Raw genomic sequence first — 18,696 nt, forward strand, 5'->3', positions numbered from 1 at the left:
CAGGCCAGAGGCTCTTCTGCCTCCGTTGAGCCCTCTTCAGCTTGCCCTTCTGTCCTTTCCCCCTTTCCAGATCTTTTTCAAAGTCTGGCCACTTGGTAAGGGTCTTGTACCAGTTTCAGTTTGGGCACCAGCTACAGCAGTTCCAGATCTACTGCTGATGCTAATTAAAGTGTTTCAAGGGGATTTTGAATTTGTGGGAAGAGGTAACAGATGCCTCCTTTGCCGATTCCAATTTTAAACAGCCTAGGATACAGAGACTAATCAGAACGGGGGGACCGTGCAGGCAGAGCAGAGGCTGAATGCCTTGGTGTGGCCCTCTTCCTGCCCATCCTTCCTTGGTGGGGCAGTGTCTGCGTGGGGTTGGCTGCTGCTGGATCTGAATAAAAGCTGTATTTTGCTACCATATAGTTGCTCTAAATTAGGGGTTTATATCTCCATTCTGGAATAATTTACTCTTAGCAGTCTGGGCCTTTCCATTTAAGGAAAATTTGCAAGCAATTGGCTCTGGAATCAGACTCAGGGTCAGCAAGGTCACATCCTCATCTAAGGGCACAAAACAGAGTCAGTTCCTAGGTGGCTCAGAATAATATCCCTGCCTTTAAATACAGTCTTTCTCCAGACTCTTAATTTCTTATCCTTTAATCTGATCAGGTGAAAGAATATTATTTCAAATGTATTTCCCTGAAACATCCAAACGCATTTGAAAACTGTTAGGACGTATGTTGTGTGGGACATCTCGTTTATTTTGCAGATAGACAATGCTTGCTCCTAAGGGCCTAAGGAGCCCCTGAAATAACTTTTAAGTCATGTTGGGGCCTGAGGCCTTAAGTGTTTTTAATGTGAGTGTTAACAGTCATCCTCTGTGGAGCCTTGATCATCAGGAGATCTCTTGTTCACAGCCTTGCCTATCTTCATCTCTCTCAAAATGTGGAATAATGTGACTCCATAGAAAAGAATATTTTGCCTAAACTTTATTCTGGTCTTGTAAAACTGCAGATTAATCCTGATTTAAAAAATTTTTTTCCAAAAAAAAACAAATCTGTATCTTGGTACAGGTGTTTGGTTTTTATTGCAAAAGCAGACTCATCAGAATCCCCGGGAGAAATTTGTCAGTGTTATGTGTTTCCTGCTTGGCTCTGTTATCCTCACCACGAAGGACATCGTGGAACCAGGGACTGGTCGGCAGACCTAGGGTTCCCCTGCAAGGGGCCGACTGCACGAAGAAATATTTCCATGGGACAGCTGATACTTGGCAATGTCCAGGACCACACGTACCGAGGAAAATTGTCTTCCACTCCAAGGTTACGTTTTTTAGCATAGGTAAGGTGTGTTTCCATGTGAAATACTTGCTCACTTTCTCACAGAATTCATATTTCTCAGTTCCCAGGAAATTTAAAGCTTTTCAGCAATTTATACTCCTTTATAAAAAAATAATTAAGGCATGCATTGTTGTCTGATAGCTTGTTAAGAAAATTAAGTAGTGACACTAATCCCATATTTTAACATTGGTATTAGAGTCAAGCACCATGAATACAGTAGACAAATATAAATGGAATGTGTCAACAGACACACAACAGCAAAGGGTATTTGACATTCCAACATCTTGTAAAGCATTAGAGGCAGGATTTTCAATTCCTTCATGTAGAAAACAGTAATTAGATGCCATAGTCATAATGAAATCCATAGATACTGACAAAATGTATGAAGGTATAACTTTTTAAGACAATTAACTGCAAGCAATAGAAAAGGCAGTTATGTGAGATAAGTTCCAACATTTCTGTCTAAGAGGCTACTCTCAGGGTCTACATTATATGTCCACTTTCAACAAATATGATGTGTAAAACCCTGGGTTAACTAAAAAGGCCTTGTGAGGTCTCTTGTCAGGAAGCCAGTCAGCCTGGGGATCCCCTAACTTCTTCATCCTGCTTTTCCACAGAATGTTGGTAACCATCTTGGGCTCTGACACATTTCTCACATGCAAATCAATACTTCTGTCCTTTGCAGGTAAAATGCGTGGTTTCTTTTTTTTTTTGTGAGGAAGATCGGCCCTGAGCTAGCATCTGCCAATCCTCCTCTTTTTGCTGAGGAAGATTGGCCCTGGGCTAACATCCGTGCCCATCTTCCTCCACTTTATATGGGACGCTGCCGCAGCATGGCTTGACAAGTGGTGCATCGGTGCATGCCCGGGATCCGAACCGGCAAACCCCAGGTCGCCGCAGTGGAGAGCACGCACTTAAGCGCTTGCGCCACTGGGCTGGCCCAAAATGGGTGGTTTCTTGACCATTCCTTATCTGAAGTTGGCCTGTTTTCATTTTGAGGTATCATGCTTCCTCTCTTGTCTTGTTGTCTCACACTGGGTGTAGTGGGTCAGTGAAATTGTAGAGAGTAGTGTCTGAGGAACGTAAGCAATTCCTGTTTCTACATTTTTCAATAAAACGTTCTTTTAATTTTTCTTTCAGCCAGGTTGACCTGGCACTCAGAAGCTTCTGCTTGGGGCAGAAGGCAGGGAAAAGTGACACCCTTTTCTTTGTGGGTGTTGGATGCTCTCATGAAGTACTTTCCATGTGGTTTGTCCGCCCTCGATTACTAGGTAGGCCTTTTAGTTCAGTTTGTCCGCCTTCCGCATACATTTCTCAAGAATTAGAAGAAAATACAAAATTTGCAAACTCTTATCTTAAACAACTTTTAATTGTACCTTAAAATCTCTTATGTATCTTTATCATGTATTTGGAGAAAAGAAGAGTATCCTTATTAGATACCGAGAGGTAGCTTTTGGGGGACCATAGAGATTAACCTTAGGTGTTACTTGAGAGAACAGGAGGGCTACAGGCATGACCAGGGAAGGAGGGGGTGACTGCTCCAGAGCCTCTCAGGTCTTTCCCTTCCCTTCCTGCCTCCACAGGAACCCCACACATCTCTTTTGCAAGCACAGTGCTGGGCACATAGATGCATTTAATTAACACTAGATAGACTGACAGATGGATATGAGCTTGCTTGATTAATAATGGACTTTAAAGACTGGGGATTATCCCCTTTGATTAACATTGGCGGGACAGCTAGGCAGAACCTGCAGTACTCCCGCTGCTGCTGTGGGCAGTGGAAAGCTTTTGGCTGACTTTCCTTCCCCTGTTCCTTTGGCTATTTCTCCTGAAATTACAAAAGAAACAGGAAGCTTGCCCTGCTCAGTCTCTCTCTCTGATGGCTTCTGCAGCCTATTAGTTATACTTCTACAGACAGTAAACTGAGTAAGACCTTAAATGTGCTGGGAAACTGCTTACCACCATTTCCCCCTGTATTATATGTTTGTGCTTAAAAACCCATGAGAAATACAAGTACACGTGAACAAACAGACATGTAGAAAATTAAATGCTTGTGACATTTTTACGAGTCTGCATGGGCATTTGTGCTGTAAGAGCAGTTATTTCTTCACGAAGCCCCAGGGATTTAGGTTTTTCTGGGTAGAAGATTTTTACCTAGCTCTTGTAATTTTATCAAGAAAGCTTTCATTATTAGCTTTATTAGCATTATTAGCTCAATCTCAAGGCAAATTGAGATGAGTGACTTCTGCTGTATAAGTTTGGTAAAAGAAGAATAGTTTGGGGCCGGCCCCGTGGCTTAGCGGTTAAGTGCTCGCGCTCTGCTGCTGGCGGCCCGGGTTCGGATCCCCAGCGCGCACCTGGGCACCGCTTCTCCGGCCATGCTGAGGCCGCGTCCCACGTACAGCAACTGGAAGGATATGCAGCTATGACATACAACTATCTACTGGGGCTTTGGGGGACAAAATAAATAAATAAAATTATATAAAAAAAAAAGAAGAATAGTTTGTATTAATTTATTTACTCAAATTCCTCTAGGAATTTTTATAAGATGGATGCTTGAAAAAATGTAATAATAATATCTTACAGATTATTAATTCATAGAAATTAGGGAGAAATAATAAAGTTGAGAAGGTGTAAGAGTCATCGGATATAAATGGAAATAGGCTTTTGGCCTGTTCACTGGGTAAGTTAGCTTCATTTCTTCAGCCCTCCCACCTTGCTGGCTCTGTGAGCCTCTATGTACACTATAGCATTTAGATTTACACCCTTTATTAACATCATTATATAGATGGAGAACCCAGTCAGGGAATTTCCCGAGGTGATATCTCTGCCGTGGTGCATCTTGTCAGATGGTGGATAACCCTCCTTCGAGGTGTGAACACAGATCAGCCTTGCCAGGTCTGATAAGAGAAAATCCATCTTGCTCAAGCATAGGAATCTTCTTTCCATCTACCACACAGGACTCTGTCACTCTGAGCCCTCGCCATAGAGGTCAATTTCAACTAACTGTTCTCTGCTCTCTGTCAAAAACTCATTGAGGAGAAATGATATTTGAGAATGCAGTGCATATTCCAATCTCAGTATTTAAGTTAGGTTCCTGTGTCAGTTTAGGTCACCCGGAATTACCCAGTTAGCCTCCATAACTTAACCCTTCACAGAGGTGCCTTCATTGAATTTCATTTCACTACTGTGTCCTTTTATTGACAGTCTATACAAGCACCATTATATAAACATTGTTGTGATTTTTATAAGGCTGTTATTAAAAGGTTGACTGCTGTGCCTTTAAGTATTCTACGTGACAAAATCTTTTATCATTTAGTGTCAAGAAAAATTTGTTAGAGGATGAGAAAAAAATTGCAATTTTCTTTCACTAAACTTTAGCTAGAATTTAACAATTTGTCAGTTTTGAGGATAGACAGTGATGACATTAGCAGTTTCTGTGACTCTGTCCACAATAGAAATCACATGACCATTGTAACAGAGATCTCAGGATATTACTTACACTCACCACAAATTTGAGATTAGGATATTAATAGCTGTTAAACCTGCCACTAGATATTAGTATTTAATACATTATTACAAAAGCATAGATAATTACCACAAATTTGTTTTTTCAATATTATTTCAATATAATTAGTTTCTTTTGTAATCTTGTGTGTTTTATCTTATGTATTTGAAAACATCATTCTGAGTAGGGGTCCACAGACTCACAAAGCAGCCAAAGGGGTCCATGGCACCAGATACTCCACTCTTACATGGCCTTCCTGCCATGTGTGCATGTGGGCTTCCTGGCTCCCTCAGGCCTGGTTCAGATGTTCGCTGTGATGAAGCCTTCTCTGGAGGGCCCCATCTGCTCTCATCTGAGCCTCTCTTACTACCTTGCACTATTGTCAGCCATGTCTGTCTTCCCCACTAGCCTGTGGGCTATTTGAGAGAAGGGACTCTCTCATTCTTTTATTTTAATCCTCAGCACCTAGCAGTGTGCCTTACTTGTGGTAAGTCAATCATCACTTTTTTGCTGCATGTCCGTCTTTGCATTACTTTTCCTCTTTGTGTTGTTTGCCAGCTGGTTCTTGGCTCTTTGGCTCAGGGTTTACTGCTGTAGAGTACTCATCAGGTAAGGAATGTTGATTTTTTTCATCTTTCTTTGTCAACACTGGCTTTCAGTATTTTGGAGTCAGCCTGTTGGATGTTAGCATGCGTTTGATGAGCCCGTCCAGGTATTGGGAACGTCTTCTCCCTATTCAGGTTGTAATCATTGATGATTAGCCATCTTTTCTCTGAAGTGTGGCCATTTATTTCAACATTGATGGAGTCTTAGGAGAGTTAGAGGGCTTTGTAATAAGGGCCTGTTTAATTTCTAAGCCCATTCCTGATTGAAGGCAACATGGTATCAGTGGAGAGAAAACTCTTCTACATTTGAACAGTTGGACCCTATTATTGGTGCTCCCCTTTGGAGGTGGCTTAGTATGATGGGAAGGACAGGTACAGTAATGAGTCCTAAAAGACTTGTTGAGAGTTTGTTTTTCTTTTAAATTAATACAGCCCTAAACCTGAGAATAAAATCTATTCATTTGACTGAAACAACATCTTAGGAATTAGTATTGATTATTAAGAACAAAATAAAAATGCCTGTTTTGTTATATCACATTTGGCCTAAATATGAGATATAAGTAAGTCAGATGAAATTTTATAGTAAATTTGTGTATCGTTCCACTATACAAAGTGTTTATTTCCTCAAGTCCTTCTTATATCATATTTATTGAACTGAAAGAGAAATGTTAAAATGGTCTTTTCTTACTAAGTAATTTGGTTTCAGCTTTTTTGAGCATCTTAATTAAGTAGATCTGACTGTGGATTGGTTGTTGTTTGAAAAGGTTAGAAACTTGCAAGGACTCTGTTATTTTATTACATTTATTGTCTTCAAGAATTGCTAAAGAAATCAATAATGGAAAGTACAGAGACATACATAAAGAAGCAAATAAATAAAATCCTATTACCTAGAGTTATATATTGCTAACAGTTTAGTATATTTTTTATTAGTATTCTTTTTATGTATATTACCTGTATGTATGACAAACCATCACAAAACTTAGGAGCTTAAAATGACATCTCTCTTGCTGGTGATTCTATGGGTCATCAATTTAGGCTGTGCTCAGCTGGGTGGTTCTGCTCTGGGCTCGTTGCCCCAGTTATCTGTAGTCAGCTGCAGAACAGCTTGCCCTCTCTTGGCTGAGTTCTCTCACATGTCTAGGGCCTCAGCTCTGGTCCATGTGATCTCTCATCTGCCAGCAGGATAACCTGAGTGTGTTCATATCACTGAGTCTAGGGCCCCTAGAGAGACAGCAGAAGTGTGCAAGGCCTCTTGAGCAAAAGGCTTTGAATTGGCTTACCATTACTTCTGCTGTATTCTTTTGGCCAAAAAAGGCTAAGCCACAAATCTAGCCCAGATTTGAAGGGTGGGGAAATAGACTCCAGCTCTTGATGGGAGGGCTGCAAAGTCAAATGGCAAAGGATGTGGGAAAAGGGAGAAGAGAAGACTCTTGGCATTTTTGCAACTTACCGCAGTGTGTGTGTCTTGTGTGTACGGAGAGCATATGCGGTTATACATTCTGCATTTTTCATCACCAGATAGGCTCCAAATCCATGTTCTAATTCAATTCTGTACCTATACTGGAGACAGTAAATGAATTCTTACATGAGAAGTGCCTCAAAAGGCATGTAGAACAGAGAAGGTACTCAATAAATAGTAATTCAAAAAGGAAGAAAAAGAAAATGTAACTTCTTTAGGTAACTGCTTGAGTTCCATCAGTCCCGCTTCCTGGTTGGTTTTATGTCTCCTCTGATTTCTTTCCACATTTATACTCCTGGTTGATGACACCGAGGCACTCATGATGGGAGAATACCTGCTTCTGGGCCCCACTTCAGCTTCTCACCAGCTCTGAGATCTTAGAAAAGTCACTTGACTTTGTATCTCAGTTACTTCAACTATTTAATGAAAATAAAAACTACCTCACAAAGTTATTGGGAGAATTTAATTAACTCATGTATATGGACATGTGTTGGAAACTCTAGATGTGTTATTATTTCCTAATAACTCTTTGATGCTTTTGTAGAATTTCTAGAACATTTTCTTACTTAACAATTTTTTCACATCCCCAGCATCTCAAACTGACTCTAGCTTTTCTTTAAAAGAAGTTTTTTATTTTTTTTTTTAAAAAACCACTGTTTGTTCATTTCTGCTTAGTGCATGTTAAAGAAAATTTGACTTTCACAACCTTAGCCTGCACACTAATCTTCAAAATACCATAGCCATTTCTTTAATCTGATGGAGCCCCTTGCATAACGTCTGTCTTCTCTGATCAGAAATGACATTCTTAACATCAATAGATTCTTAGGCTTTTCTGGCAGCAAACATTTTTAAGGATGTATAATCAGTTATAGGGTATGCTTGTCAATAAATTTTTCCTGCAAAAATAAATCAGAAATCCTATCAGAATAGCATTATGAAAAAATTTGTTTTCCTTAGTACTCCCCATGAAATGGTCATGCTTGAAGCTTATGAAAATTTTTATTTAGATGAAGGCTGTATATTTAATTTGTGTGCTGGCCATCTTTCCAACCAGCCAATTTGCATAAATTTCAGGTCCTAAGCAGGAAGAAAATGGTTGTGGTCTAGAGTCAGTCTTTTCTCTATCAAGTCTGTATCACCTTTCTTTTCTCTTTACTGGCTGCTTCCACTTTCCACTCCCTGTGAATTTCACCATAAGCCTTCTTTAAATTCCCTCCCTCTACCTACATACATGCCTACCCACCCCCAAAAAAGAGGAACATCGTCCTAAAACTCCCCTTTGTTTCTCTTTGCCCTTTTCTGAACAGTGAATGGTTAGAATCAGTCCTCTCCCATTCTGAAAATGTGTACTCGTCCTCACAGTTCCTTCATTCATTTTTTCATTTGTTAGTTCACTCATTTGTTTATCCATTCATTGTTCATCTGGCAGCAGCAGTCTTGTACATGGTGTGCTGGGTACTGTGGATAAAAAGACAAGGAGATCCTGGTGCTGACCTATGGATTTTGCCCTGTCGTAGGAGGGACAGTAAATGAAAGTGACATTTGGCCAGGGCTTTAAGAGAGTTGTAAACAAAGGCTTTCGGAGCCTTGGGGGTGCGAGGGAGGAGACCACATTATGCCTTCCTTCCTAAGGACCATCGCTGTGTGCCCACGTTTGACGAGAGTTAGGGTCAGGAGTAGATGAGGCAAAGAGCAGGACTATGATGCTGGACTGAGCCTTGCCACGTGAAATCAGAGTGCTGAGCAGTCATACATGCCAATTACTGAGTACAATAGGGAGGGGTGGTTTAGTAACCTGGGGCTAGGGTCTTAGTTATGTTCTCCATTTCCTAGAATGGAGCCAGTTAATATTTGCTGAGAACAAACTGCCCCTGAGTCTAGGTATTTTATGTACTTCATCCTATTTTACAGCAAACCTTTATTGTAAGTGTTATCTCTTCTACAGATGAGCAAACTGAGGCTGACAGAAGTTAAGTAACATCCCCGAGACCACACAGCTAGTAAGAAACAGAACTTAGAATTCAAATCCAAACCATTGTCTCCTCAGAGGGTGAATTTCAGTTTTAATAACATATGCACAAAGGAACTAATATCATAGTAAAATACAGTACTTGCATTCTGACCACGAGTGTTTGTAAGTCAGTTTGACAGAGAGGGACCTCTGCCAAAGAGAGCTGCTGAGACGAAGCCCTATTTGGCCGTAATTGAAGTCACTCAGAGGCACTGTGTGTGGCCACACAGGTTGTGGATTTCACCTCCTAGAGTTATCTGTAACCTATACAATCTTGTGTAGCAGTGATGGGCCCGATTTTGGAGTTACATAACTGCAGACTGTACCTTCATTGGTATTTATTATTACATCTAAATCCTTCTCTTACTTTGAAATGTTAGATATATTTAAAGGAGTTGGGCAGAGTAATGAGGTAGGAAACTAGGTAATTATTTCGGCATATGTCACCTACTGTGGCCTCACTGTTAAAGATTTCTGCTTCAAGCATAGTGCATTTAAACCACTACAGGCTTCTTACTGTTATCCTTTGTCAAGATGTTTACATACGTAACTATACCGAAAGGCATGAAAAATTTTCCCAACCAACCCAGCATTCACTGAGGAATGATTTTAAGGAGGAAGATATCCTTTTGTTTTGTAAGGCATGTGAGAAAGTAGATGGCAGAGCTCACTCTACAAGTAGCAGACCCTTAGGAACACGTTTGTGGGGAGAGAGTTGCCTCTTGTCCAAATCATGAGCATCTTTGTCCTCGGTTCTTTACTCCAGGCCCTCATCTCCCACCTGGACTGTTGCAGTAAGCTCCACCAGCCCCTTCTGCACCTATAGCCTTATAGAACTAGATCATTTTTCTTCTGTACCTAAACCTCTCAGTGGCTTTGTAGGCTCACAGGATAATGTCTGGACTCCTTAGGATGGCCTAAGAGCTGCCTTCCTCCCTTCCACCCCCCATAGCCTGACCTCTGGGCCCTAGGCCATTTCTACAGTCTTCTCCTACCTGTTCTTCCCCTCTCCCACAACAGTAGGACCTCTTGCAGTTCCCAGAACAGAACAGGCTGTTTCCTGCTTCTTGGCCTTTGTTTTAGCCCTTTTTGAAATTCAGGGGAAGAAGGTAAAGCCTCTACTAGACCCGATAAGGTAAATGATGACACTTTATTTTCTGGTGATGTTCTAAATACCCCTCCTGGAAAACACTGCGATTTAAGGAATCCTGGCTTTCTGTAGGTATAGAAGACATGTCAGACTAATGTTAGTATCTTGGTGATTATGTGACCATGCCTTCTAGGGCCCATTTAACAAAGGGCGTGGACCTTCCCAAGTGCTTGATTCAGGGTCTCCCTACTGGGTCGGAGCTTGTGGCATCAAATGAGTGAGGTCAATGAATGAGACTTGGAGTTGGGGAGTAAAGGGGACCCAGAGCTGGAGAGCAGATTTCTGCGTAAGATGTTGACTGACGTCTCTGCCCTGCAGGATTGGGTTTGTAGGAGTTTCTGAAAGGGGAGCAACAGCCTTATCCTGAAAAACAAAACACCCATAAGACAATAATCATTTCTGGAGGACTTACTGAGCCAGGCACTCTGCCAAACATTTTCGAGAGCAGCTTTTATCCCGAAGTCTTATGCTTCCATAGCATGATGTGTATATCCTGAGACCTAATTGTGGTGTTCCAGGGGGCTATGAGCATGTGTGGAAGTAGAGTAGGAAGGAGAACAAGAATTAAGGGTGGAGTCTACAACTCACGCCCGTGTTCTTAGGGAAGCGTGCAGCCCATCCTGACTATCCATCAGTTATCAAGTTGATAATTGAACTTTACCCTTAACATTTAATTTAAAAATGAAGTGGTTTGTCTTGTGGGTTAGTTTTTCTTGTCTAAAATTGCCAACTCTGCCACAGGTTTTCAAAAAGTAGCTGAGTGTGTTTTAGGATTGAGCAAACTTGTAAATGGGTTCATGTTGTTTTAGCCAAGGTTTTCACTGAGAAAGCAGGAACATAGAAGGATGACATGGGGGGAAGGCAAGAAAGAACCCTGTGGGGATATCACCGTGAGCACAAGATTTCTAACACAGCTACGTATGTATTTATGCACACATATGTACATGTATTATGTATGCATACATGTATATACATGCATATATTTCCTTTCTCTGTCTATTGCAAGAGTCAAGAAGCAAAGATACGCTGGTAGTAATAAGCATACCCAAGCACCTGAATCTTAGTCTCTAGTATCACTGCCTTCTAAAACAAACCACATTCCTCAGGGAAATTCCAGGGCTGGGGCAAGATGATCCTGGGACATCTTGTTAGGCCAGAAAGTAAGGAACTGCTTAAAAAAAGATGTTTAAAGGACATCAGAAACAGCTTGAAGAGGCTTCTGTTGGCCAAATCTGGGATAGTCTGAGCGCCAGAATAATTTAGTATGAATTATAAACAATGAGGGAGGAGGAACTAATAAGTCCATACTGATAATGGATGGTCAGATGGATGGATGTGGAGACTAGGAAACTCTTGCTTAACAAATGCTAAGTGCCAACTAGTAAATGTGGAGGGAGTGCTAGAACAGGAAAAATCAGCATATCACCACCATCGTAGTAAAGATGGGATCAGGTAAGACTCATCAGTGGACGCTAACTCTAAATAGAAGTGTATAGGAACAGGATATTTGCATGGTGTTAACATTTCTTCCACAGATCGCTTATTAGTTGTAAGGGAAAATAGTGATTATAAAGTGGAGAAATTGGACCATGCTTTGACGAGGATCAAAGTTAACATCGCCATTGAGAGACAGACAAACATTGTATGTCTCCAGGTGTGATACCCTGAGAAGAATACATCATCCATGTGGTATTCTGGCCAGCAATGGATAACTGAATCTAATCACGGGGAAACATCAGACAAATGCTCTATTGAAAAAGCAGAGGGAGGGAGAATAGTATCCTTCAAAAGTATCACAGTCATAAAAGACAAAGAAGGGCTGTGGAAATGTTCCAGATTAAAGGAGACTAAAGACACGTGGCAGCTAAAGGTAGTACCTGACTCTAGGCTGGATCATGTACTTGGGAGCAGGGGAGGAGGGCGGTGCCATAAAGGTCATATTGGCTCAACTGACAAAATTGGAATATGTATTGTAGATTAAAGTATCTTATCAATGTTGAATTGACTAAAGTTAGTAACTGTATTGTGCTTATTTAAAGGAAAATCCCTATTCTTAGAAAATACACACTGACATATTTAGGAGTAAAAGCCCATAATGTATGTAGCTTATTCACAAGTGGTTTTGCAGTGTTAATATTTATATATATACACACGTATACGTATATATAAAATAGAGACAGGAGATGCAAAAAAAGGAAATAGTAAAATGTTAATAGCAATAGATAAAAATAGATGAATCTAGGTAAAGAGTCAAAGAGTATATGGGTGTTTTTGTACTATTCATATTCTTACAACTTTTAAGTTTGAAATTACTCCCCATAAGAGGTTAAAAAATTAAAAAAACATGTCATGACCAAGTCAATGATTATTTTCTAAGTAAATATTTCTCTTTTTTCCCGTGCTTTTCTCTCCTCTTTCTCGCCCCTTCTTTAGAAGTCCAAGGCTGGCGAGAAGGGCATCTCCGTGGGGCAGACGGTCATCACGAAGCATCGGAATACCCGGTACTACAGCTGCCGAGTGATGGCGGTGACCTCGCAGACCTTCTACGAGGTCGTGTTTGACGACGGCTCCTTCAGCAGAGACACGTTCCCTGAGGATATCGTGGTGAGTAAGTTTGTGCGGTGCCTGCTCCCCAGTGCACTTTTTGTATAACTAAAGCAGCTGAACCTTTCAGGAATCTTTCTTTTGGAGTAACTCATTTTACTTAATATCCGATTCAGGTGTGCTGTTTTCCCACCGCAAAGTAGTATTGTTATCTAGGAGGGTCCTCAGACTTCATCATTCTAAATAGTAGCCAGGTGAACTTAGACTTATCTTCCCAAATTCTTTTTATTAAATAAAAAATGTAAATGGCCAGGAAACATAAAATGTGAATTCACCTATTCTTTTCTATTATAAAGTGTTAGCATATTTGAATTCCTTTACTGCTTCTTTTTCTTTATGCTTAACTGGAGACTATGGCTTTTATTAACTGACCTGACGGTGACATCTGTGATCTGATAGAACATCTGTGGATGTTTCGTATGGGAGTAACAAAAATCACACAGGAGAAAGGCTCAGGTTTTTACTCAGGCTCCGAATTTAACTGTGTCTGCGACGGGATGTGCTCACACACACACCTGTCTGTCTTTCTTGTCCTTCCTTTGTTGCCTCAGTGAACAACTTGGGGCTTATTCAGAGGAACTAGGAATGTGTCTCAGGGGCTTGCTTTTTAGCAGGATGTTTCACAAGAAGAGCACTTTCCACAGAAGGTTTTTTGAAACTGAGGTCAAGTCACATAACTGGGAGCAGGTTAGTCTTCTGGTCCTCTTGTTTTCCCTTCTGTATTTAAGGGGAGTACCATTTTGGTGAGCCAGGCCTCAGTAATGCAGTTGTAACTTCTGCCTTGTCCTGGGTCTGTTGGTGCTTTGCTCTTGTTTGTACTTGGAAAGATGTTTCTTAATGACTCTTTAATAGTAATAGTTACACGTTATATGCAATTGATAATTAAATGTCACCTCATGAGCTTGGTCATAAATATTTCCAGAATTTTGGTCTCCTGGGACCAAAGAGACATTGATTCAGTCAGTTTTGTTATGCTTACTTCTTTATGCCATTAAGAGGGACAAGTATGTAAACAAAGTGACCTTATTTGACAGATTTTAAAGCAAATGAATTTAGACAAATTAAAAATCCCTGGACTTGATCATACACCAAAAGGGTGAATCATGTTTCTTTGCAGAATTCTAACTGGAGCTTCACTTTACTGCGTTGCCGTTGCCGTTCCTAAACAGCAGCCCTTAGGTAACATGCTCTGCTTGTTAGAATAGGTCGTCCCTTCAAACACTCAATCCACAGTCATTGGGTACCTGTTGTGTGCTAAGCGTCACACTGGGTACTGGCAAAGATAATGAGAAAGAAGGTATGATTCCTGCCCAGTCTGGTAGATGGGTGCTTTCTCTACAGTATGATAAGTGCTATATATGAACCAGAGGCAACTTAGCACCTGTTGGATCCAGAAGAACAAGTAAGAGACTGCACAGCATTAGTGAGGGCTCACACTTTCTGACGTGGACCACGTGCCAGGCACAGCTTCAAGAACTTGATGTGCTTGAATTTATTTCATCCTTACAACCCTACGCGCCGGGCGCGTAAAACATGTAAAATGATGTTTTACATTTTGTTGCTGAGGAAACGGAGACACAAAGAGGTAAATAACTTTCCCGAGGTCACACACAGCTAATAAGTGTTGGAAGAAGTGTTTAATTCCACAGTCTGACTCCAAGGGCTCTGTTCTTTTTTTTTTGTTTTGTTTTTTTGTGAGTTGGACCAGCCCTGAGCTAACATCCAATGCCAATCCTCCTCTTTTTTGCTGAGGAAGACTGGCCCTGGGCTAACATCCGTGCCCATCTTCCTCTACTTTATATGGGATGCTGCCACAGCATGGCTTAACAAGCGGTGCGTCGATGCACGCCTGGGTTCTGAACCGGCGAACCCCGGGCTGCCGCAGCAGAGTGCGCGCACTTAACCCCTTGCGCCACTGGGCCAACGGCTCTGGTCTTAACCCCTGGGAAGAAAAGACATTTAAAGCAGGAGGAGAAGGGATGTGCAGGGACAGGAAAGGCACAAAAATATACAAGAGACTGAGGCCAGCCCCGCCTGGGCTACATACTTATTTCAGAATTGGCCTTCTTTCCTGCAAACTAAAAGTACTGAGCCAGCAAAAGAGAGAAGACTTTGGTGGGGAGCATGGTGGGGATAGGATAAAAGACTTCTGAGCACTAATCCCAAAATCTGAGCAGATAGGTAGGTCTTTATCCCTGACGGTGTTGAATGAATCCCAAATTCCCTCTCACTTCACAAGCCTCCACACTCCCAGCTGGTTCTAAGCTTTCCTGGAATGTCTTCAACTTGAACCTTGGAAAAGGGTGTCTGTGATCCTAGGAGTTTTTTGAAATTCCACAAGTCTTTCCTTTGACACCTTCCATTCCCACTATCTGTGCACCCAAACAAGTTTGGTTTTAAGTATGCATGGATGTTGTGAGAACATAGGCTCTAAAGTTTCTAAGATTGTTGGGGAACACCATAGCATTTAAATCAACCAGAATGAAAAGGCAAAATTCTCTACAGCTGGATTAGCTATTACTTAGCATATTTGATAAGGGTTTAAGGTTCAGCAGTGGGTTGTGTGTATGTGTGAGTGGGTGTGGTCAAGCTCTAGCCTTGGAGGGAGGGGACAGTGACATGAGTTGACCCCTAGACTGGAGAGGGGGCATCTGTTTGAATTTGTGTGAATGATCATTTCTTCAGGGGAAAAAAGTTATAATTGTCTGTGAGCAGGTCTTCTCTCATTCAGTCTTTCCCCCCAACCACTCCCCGCCATCCTGTCTCATTTCTTATATTTTTGGTGACTTGTTCCAGGCCTCTTACACCAAGTAGGAATATTTCAAGCATGTTGTATTTTCAAATGTCACATACTTTCTAATAGTGTCACCATTTGTTGGCTGCTGTGGCCTTTTCTCCTTTGTTATCTTGGTGCTGAATGAGGCGTCACCAGCTTTACTTCTTTGGTGGCTTTATAGGGAAGGTTTTATTTTTCCTTATAGTATTGTATTAGAGTTCTCTAGAGAAATAGAACCAATAAGATGTGTGTGTGTATTTAATATAATAAATATATCAAATATATTATGAATAAATATACAGTCATGCACAACGTTTCAACAACGGTCTACATATATGATGGTGGTCCCATAAGATTAGCATCATATAGCCTAGGTGTGTATGTGTGTAGTAGGCTATACCATCTAGGTTTGTGTAAGTACACTCTATGATGTTCACACAATGACAAAATCGCCTAACAATGCATTTCTCAGAACATGTCCCCATTGTTAAGTGACAGGTGACTATATTTGTGTGTGTGTGTGTGTGTGTGTGTGTGTGTGTATGATTTACTATAAGGAATTGGCTCATGTGATTATGGAGGCTGAGAAGTCCCAAGATCTGTAGTCAGCAAGCTGGAGACCCAGGAGAGCAGATGGTGTAGTTCCAGTTGAAAGGCCTGCAGGCTCAAGACCCAGGAAGAGCCGATGTTTCATTTCAGATCCAAAGGCAGGAAAAAGCTGAGTCCCAGCTCGAAGCTAGTCAGGCAGGAGGAGTTCCCCCTCATTCGGAGGAGGGTCAGTCTTTTTGTTCTATTCAGTCCTTCAGTTGATTGGATGGGGCCCACCCACATTAGGAGGGTAATCTGGTTTACTCAGTCTATCAATTCAAATATTAAAGTCATCCAAAAACACCATCACAGATTCACCCAGAATAATGTTTGATCAAATACCAAATATCTGGGTATTGGTGGCCCAGACAAGTTGACACATAAGATTAACCATCACAGATATATTGTCCTGGGGCATTTTAGAAGACTGTTTCCCTTGTGGTGCCAAGCTCTGGTGCCACAGCTCTCACTCTGTGACGGAGTGTAATTTCTTTCTGTAAAGCAGCCACATTGTTTTGGTCGGTTTGTAGCATGCTGTAGATCCACTCCATTAGCCGTGTACTTTGTTCTGGTCATCATCTAGGTTCCCAAAAGGCGAAGTCATGGATTTTATAGAGCAAGCTTTTAAAACTTAAGGGAGTATCAAGGATTGATTGAGGTCACATTGTTTCTCAGTGAAATTAATGAAAGCTACAGGATTAAATGCCTTTGTAGTATGTCAACTAGACTTCAGTTTGAGATAGAGGAATTTGATGTTATATTTTAAGATATAATGTATGTGTACAATTAAGTATATTATAAATATATTTACATATAAATTGTGGTTATTCCCATATATGATATAATGTAATGTCTTAACATCAGCATTTTTTAATGCCACGTGGCTTAATTGTTATGATCATCCCACATCCACCTTTGATATCCATCTATATCAGAACTGTCTTCTGGGAGACGGGGACCCTGCTTGGTACCCTAATGGAGAGTTTCATCCAGGAGATAAGAAAAATGTAATCAGGTGTGTTTCTGTCTTGCAGATTGTGGCAGAATAATTATTTGATGGAAACACTAAATACATTCCACATTCCTCAGAGAAATCTTGTTTTCATTAGGTCATATACTTGTGACATCTGAAACTGGAGGTAGAAAATGATTTTTTCTTCTGTTTGTCTGAAAACTCTCTAATCCACACAGTGTGCTTATTGGGTCTGAGTGCCGCTGGGCAGGCTCTGTCATCAAACGCAATGTGACTTCAGTGTCACTGGCTAGTGAAGAGCCAGCTTCTCTAAGCTGCAGGTCCTTACTAACTAGAACTGCTGTAAGAGTGCAGCACAATTTCAGTTTTTTAACTATGAAAATAAAATTTAGTATTAAGTTTAATCATTTCAAACTATTTATCTTTATGAAGCCTGATGCTTTAGTAAAGAAAGTTACATTCCCTTATTTACAGAATCACTGATTACAAATCATTTTATAAACCCAATGGAAGAGAAACCTTTAATGCAGGCTGGCCTATCCATCTTAGAAAATAAATTACCAGGCATTAAAATGCCTATGTTAGGGTGTTGTGACTAGAGAGAGTATTTGGAGCAGGAGGGAGAAGCACTCTTTGAACTACCAGGAAATTTCTTTTCATACCTAGGTACTTTATTTTTGTGATAGCCAGAAAAATGTCCAAAAATTTTTCTCTCAAAAATATACCTGCAGAATGTGTGTCAGCCCAGTTAAACTCAGCATGCAATCTGTAGCTGTCAAGGGAAGTAATAAAAGATGTATTGCTACACGCCTCCATCTGTCAGTCTATGAAATTGCGACACACTTCCTGATGAATTTTTTTGTCTCATACTATTTTGATGGGAATGGAAGTGGCCCCCCTGAGAGAGCTCGAGGAGCATGGCGATTCTAGGGCCCCTTTTAGCCCGCACTAAAACCCAGATCCTCCAGCATGCCCACGTTGACACTAGAGTGATGACTGCTTCCTCTCTTCTGAACGGAGAGCTCATTTCGAGGGACGAGGATTGTGCAGTGTGATCTGGATAGTTCTGGCATGAGCACTTAACATTTACCACTGGGCATGAGAAGAGAAACAGGACCATTTAGAAATTCGACAGCAAGAGTCCATCACTGAAATTTCCATGAGGACTTGCTACATTTTTCAGCCTCTGTTGAAATGGGAACTAAGCACAAGCACTATACTTTTCCGGATTCTCAGGATGGAGTGTCATGGCCATTAGTTTTTGTGGGCTGTACAATGCAAACTGAAGTTCTCAGAGCTCCTTGTTTTTCTCAGTTATAGGCAAATTGCTTACACTTTCAAGCCTGTTTTTTTTCCCCACTGAAAAAGGGAACAATAATTTCTATCTTCTGGGATTACTGAAAGGACTAAATAAGCTAAGTGCCTGACACAAGTTAGGCACAAAATCAAATTTTTTAGGATTTTAACTTCAGTCTGTAGAATATTTTTTTCTTTTTTTCTCCTCGTCTAGTTTTTGCTGCCCTTTTCTGGTCCCGATGAAATTTGGTTAGAAGATGTGTTCTCAGAACTGTATTCCTACTTGTTAGATTAAACAGGTACTTGCACGTGTGAAATTTCACTGAGTCAGCTTATTGTTTCCACTTGCCATAAAGCAGCCCTAGCATCTTTAGACTTTATGATAAAGATATATATATATAAGTGTA

At 40.9% G+C, this 18,696-nt stretch overlaps 1 protein-coding gene across 6 annotated transcripts in view; it reads left to right on the forward strand.

Moving 5' to 3' along the window:
* Nucleotides 1–18,696, forward strand: part of KDM4C (lysine demethylase 4C) — a 389,491-nt gene that overhangs the window by 337,384 nt on the left and 33,411 nt on the right. For 5 of the 6 annotated variants that reach the window (XM_087444566.1, XM_087444572.1, XM_087444569.1 and 2 more), the window contains one exon: nucleotides 12,486–12,656. In XM_087444566.1, coding sequence (XP_087300692.1) covers nucleotides 12,486–12,656 — 171 coding nt within the window. Of the gene's footprint in view, nucleotides 1–8,836; nucleotides 8,861–11,631; nucleotides 11,662–12,485; nucleotides 12,657–18,696 lie in introns of all 6 variants that reach the window. The other variant, XM_087444571.1, reaches the window with a different exon arrangement.

This window comes from Ceratotherium simum, chromosome 20 (genome assembly GCF_057802395.1).
Source record: "Ceratotherium simum simum isolate JZ-2026a chromosome 20, ASM5780239v1, whole genome shotgun sequence".
In the NCBI taxonomy this organism is placed as follows: Eukaryota; Metazoa; Chordata; class Mammalia; order Perissodactyla; family Rhinocerotidae; genus Ceratotherium; species Ceratotherium simum.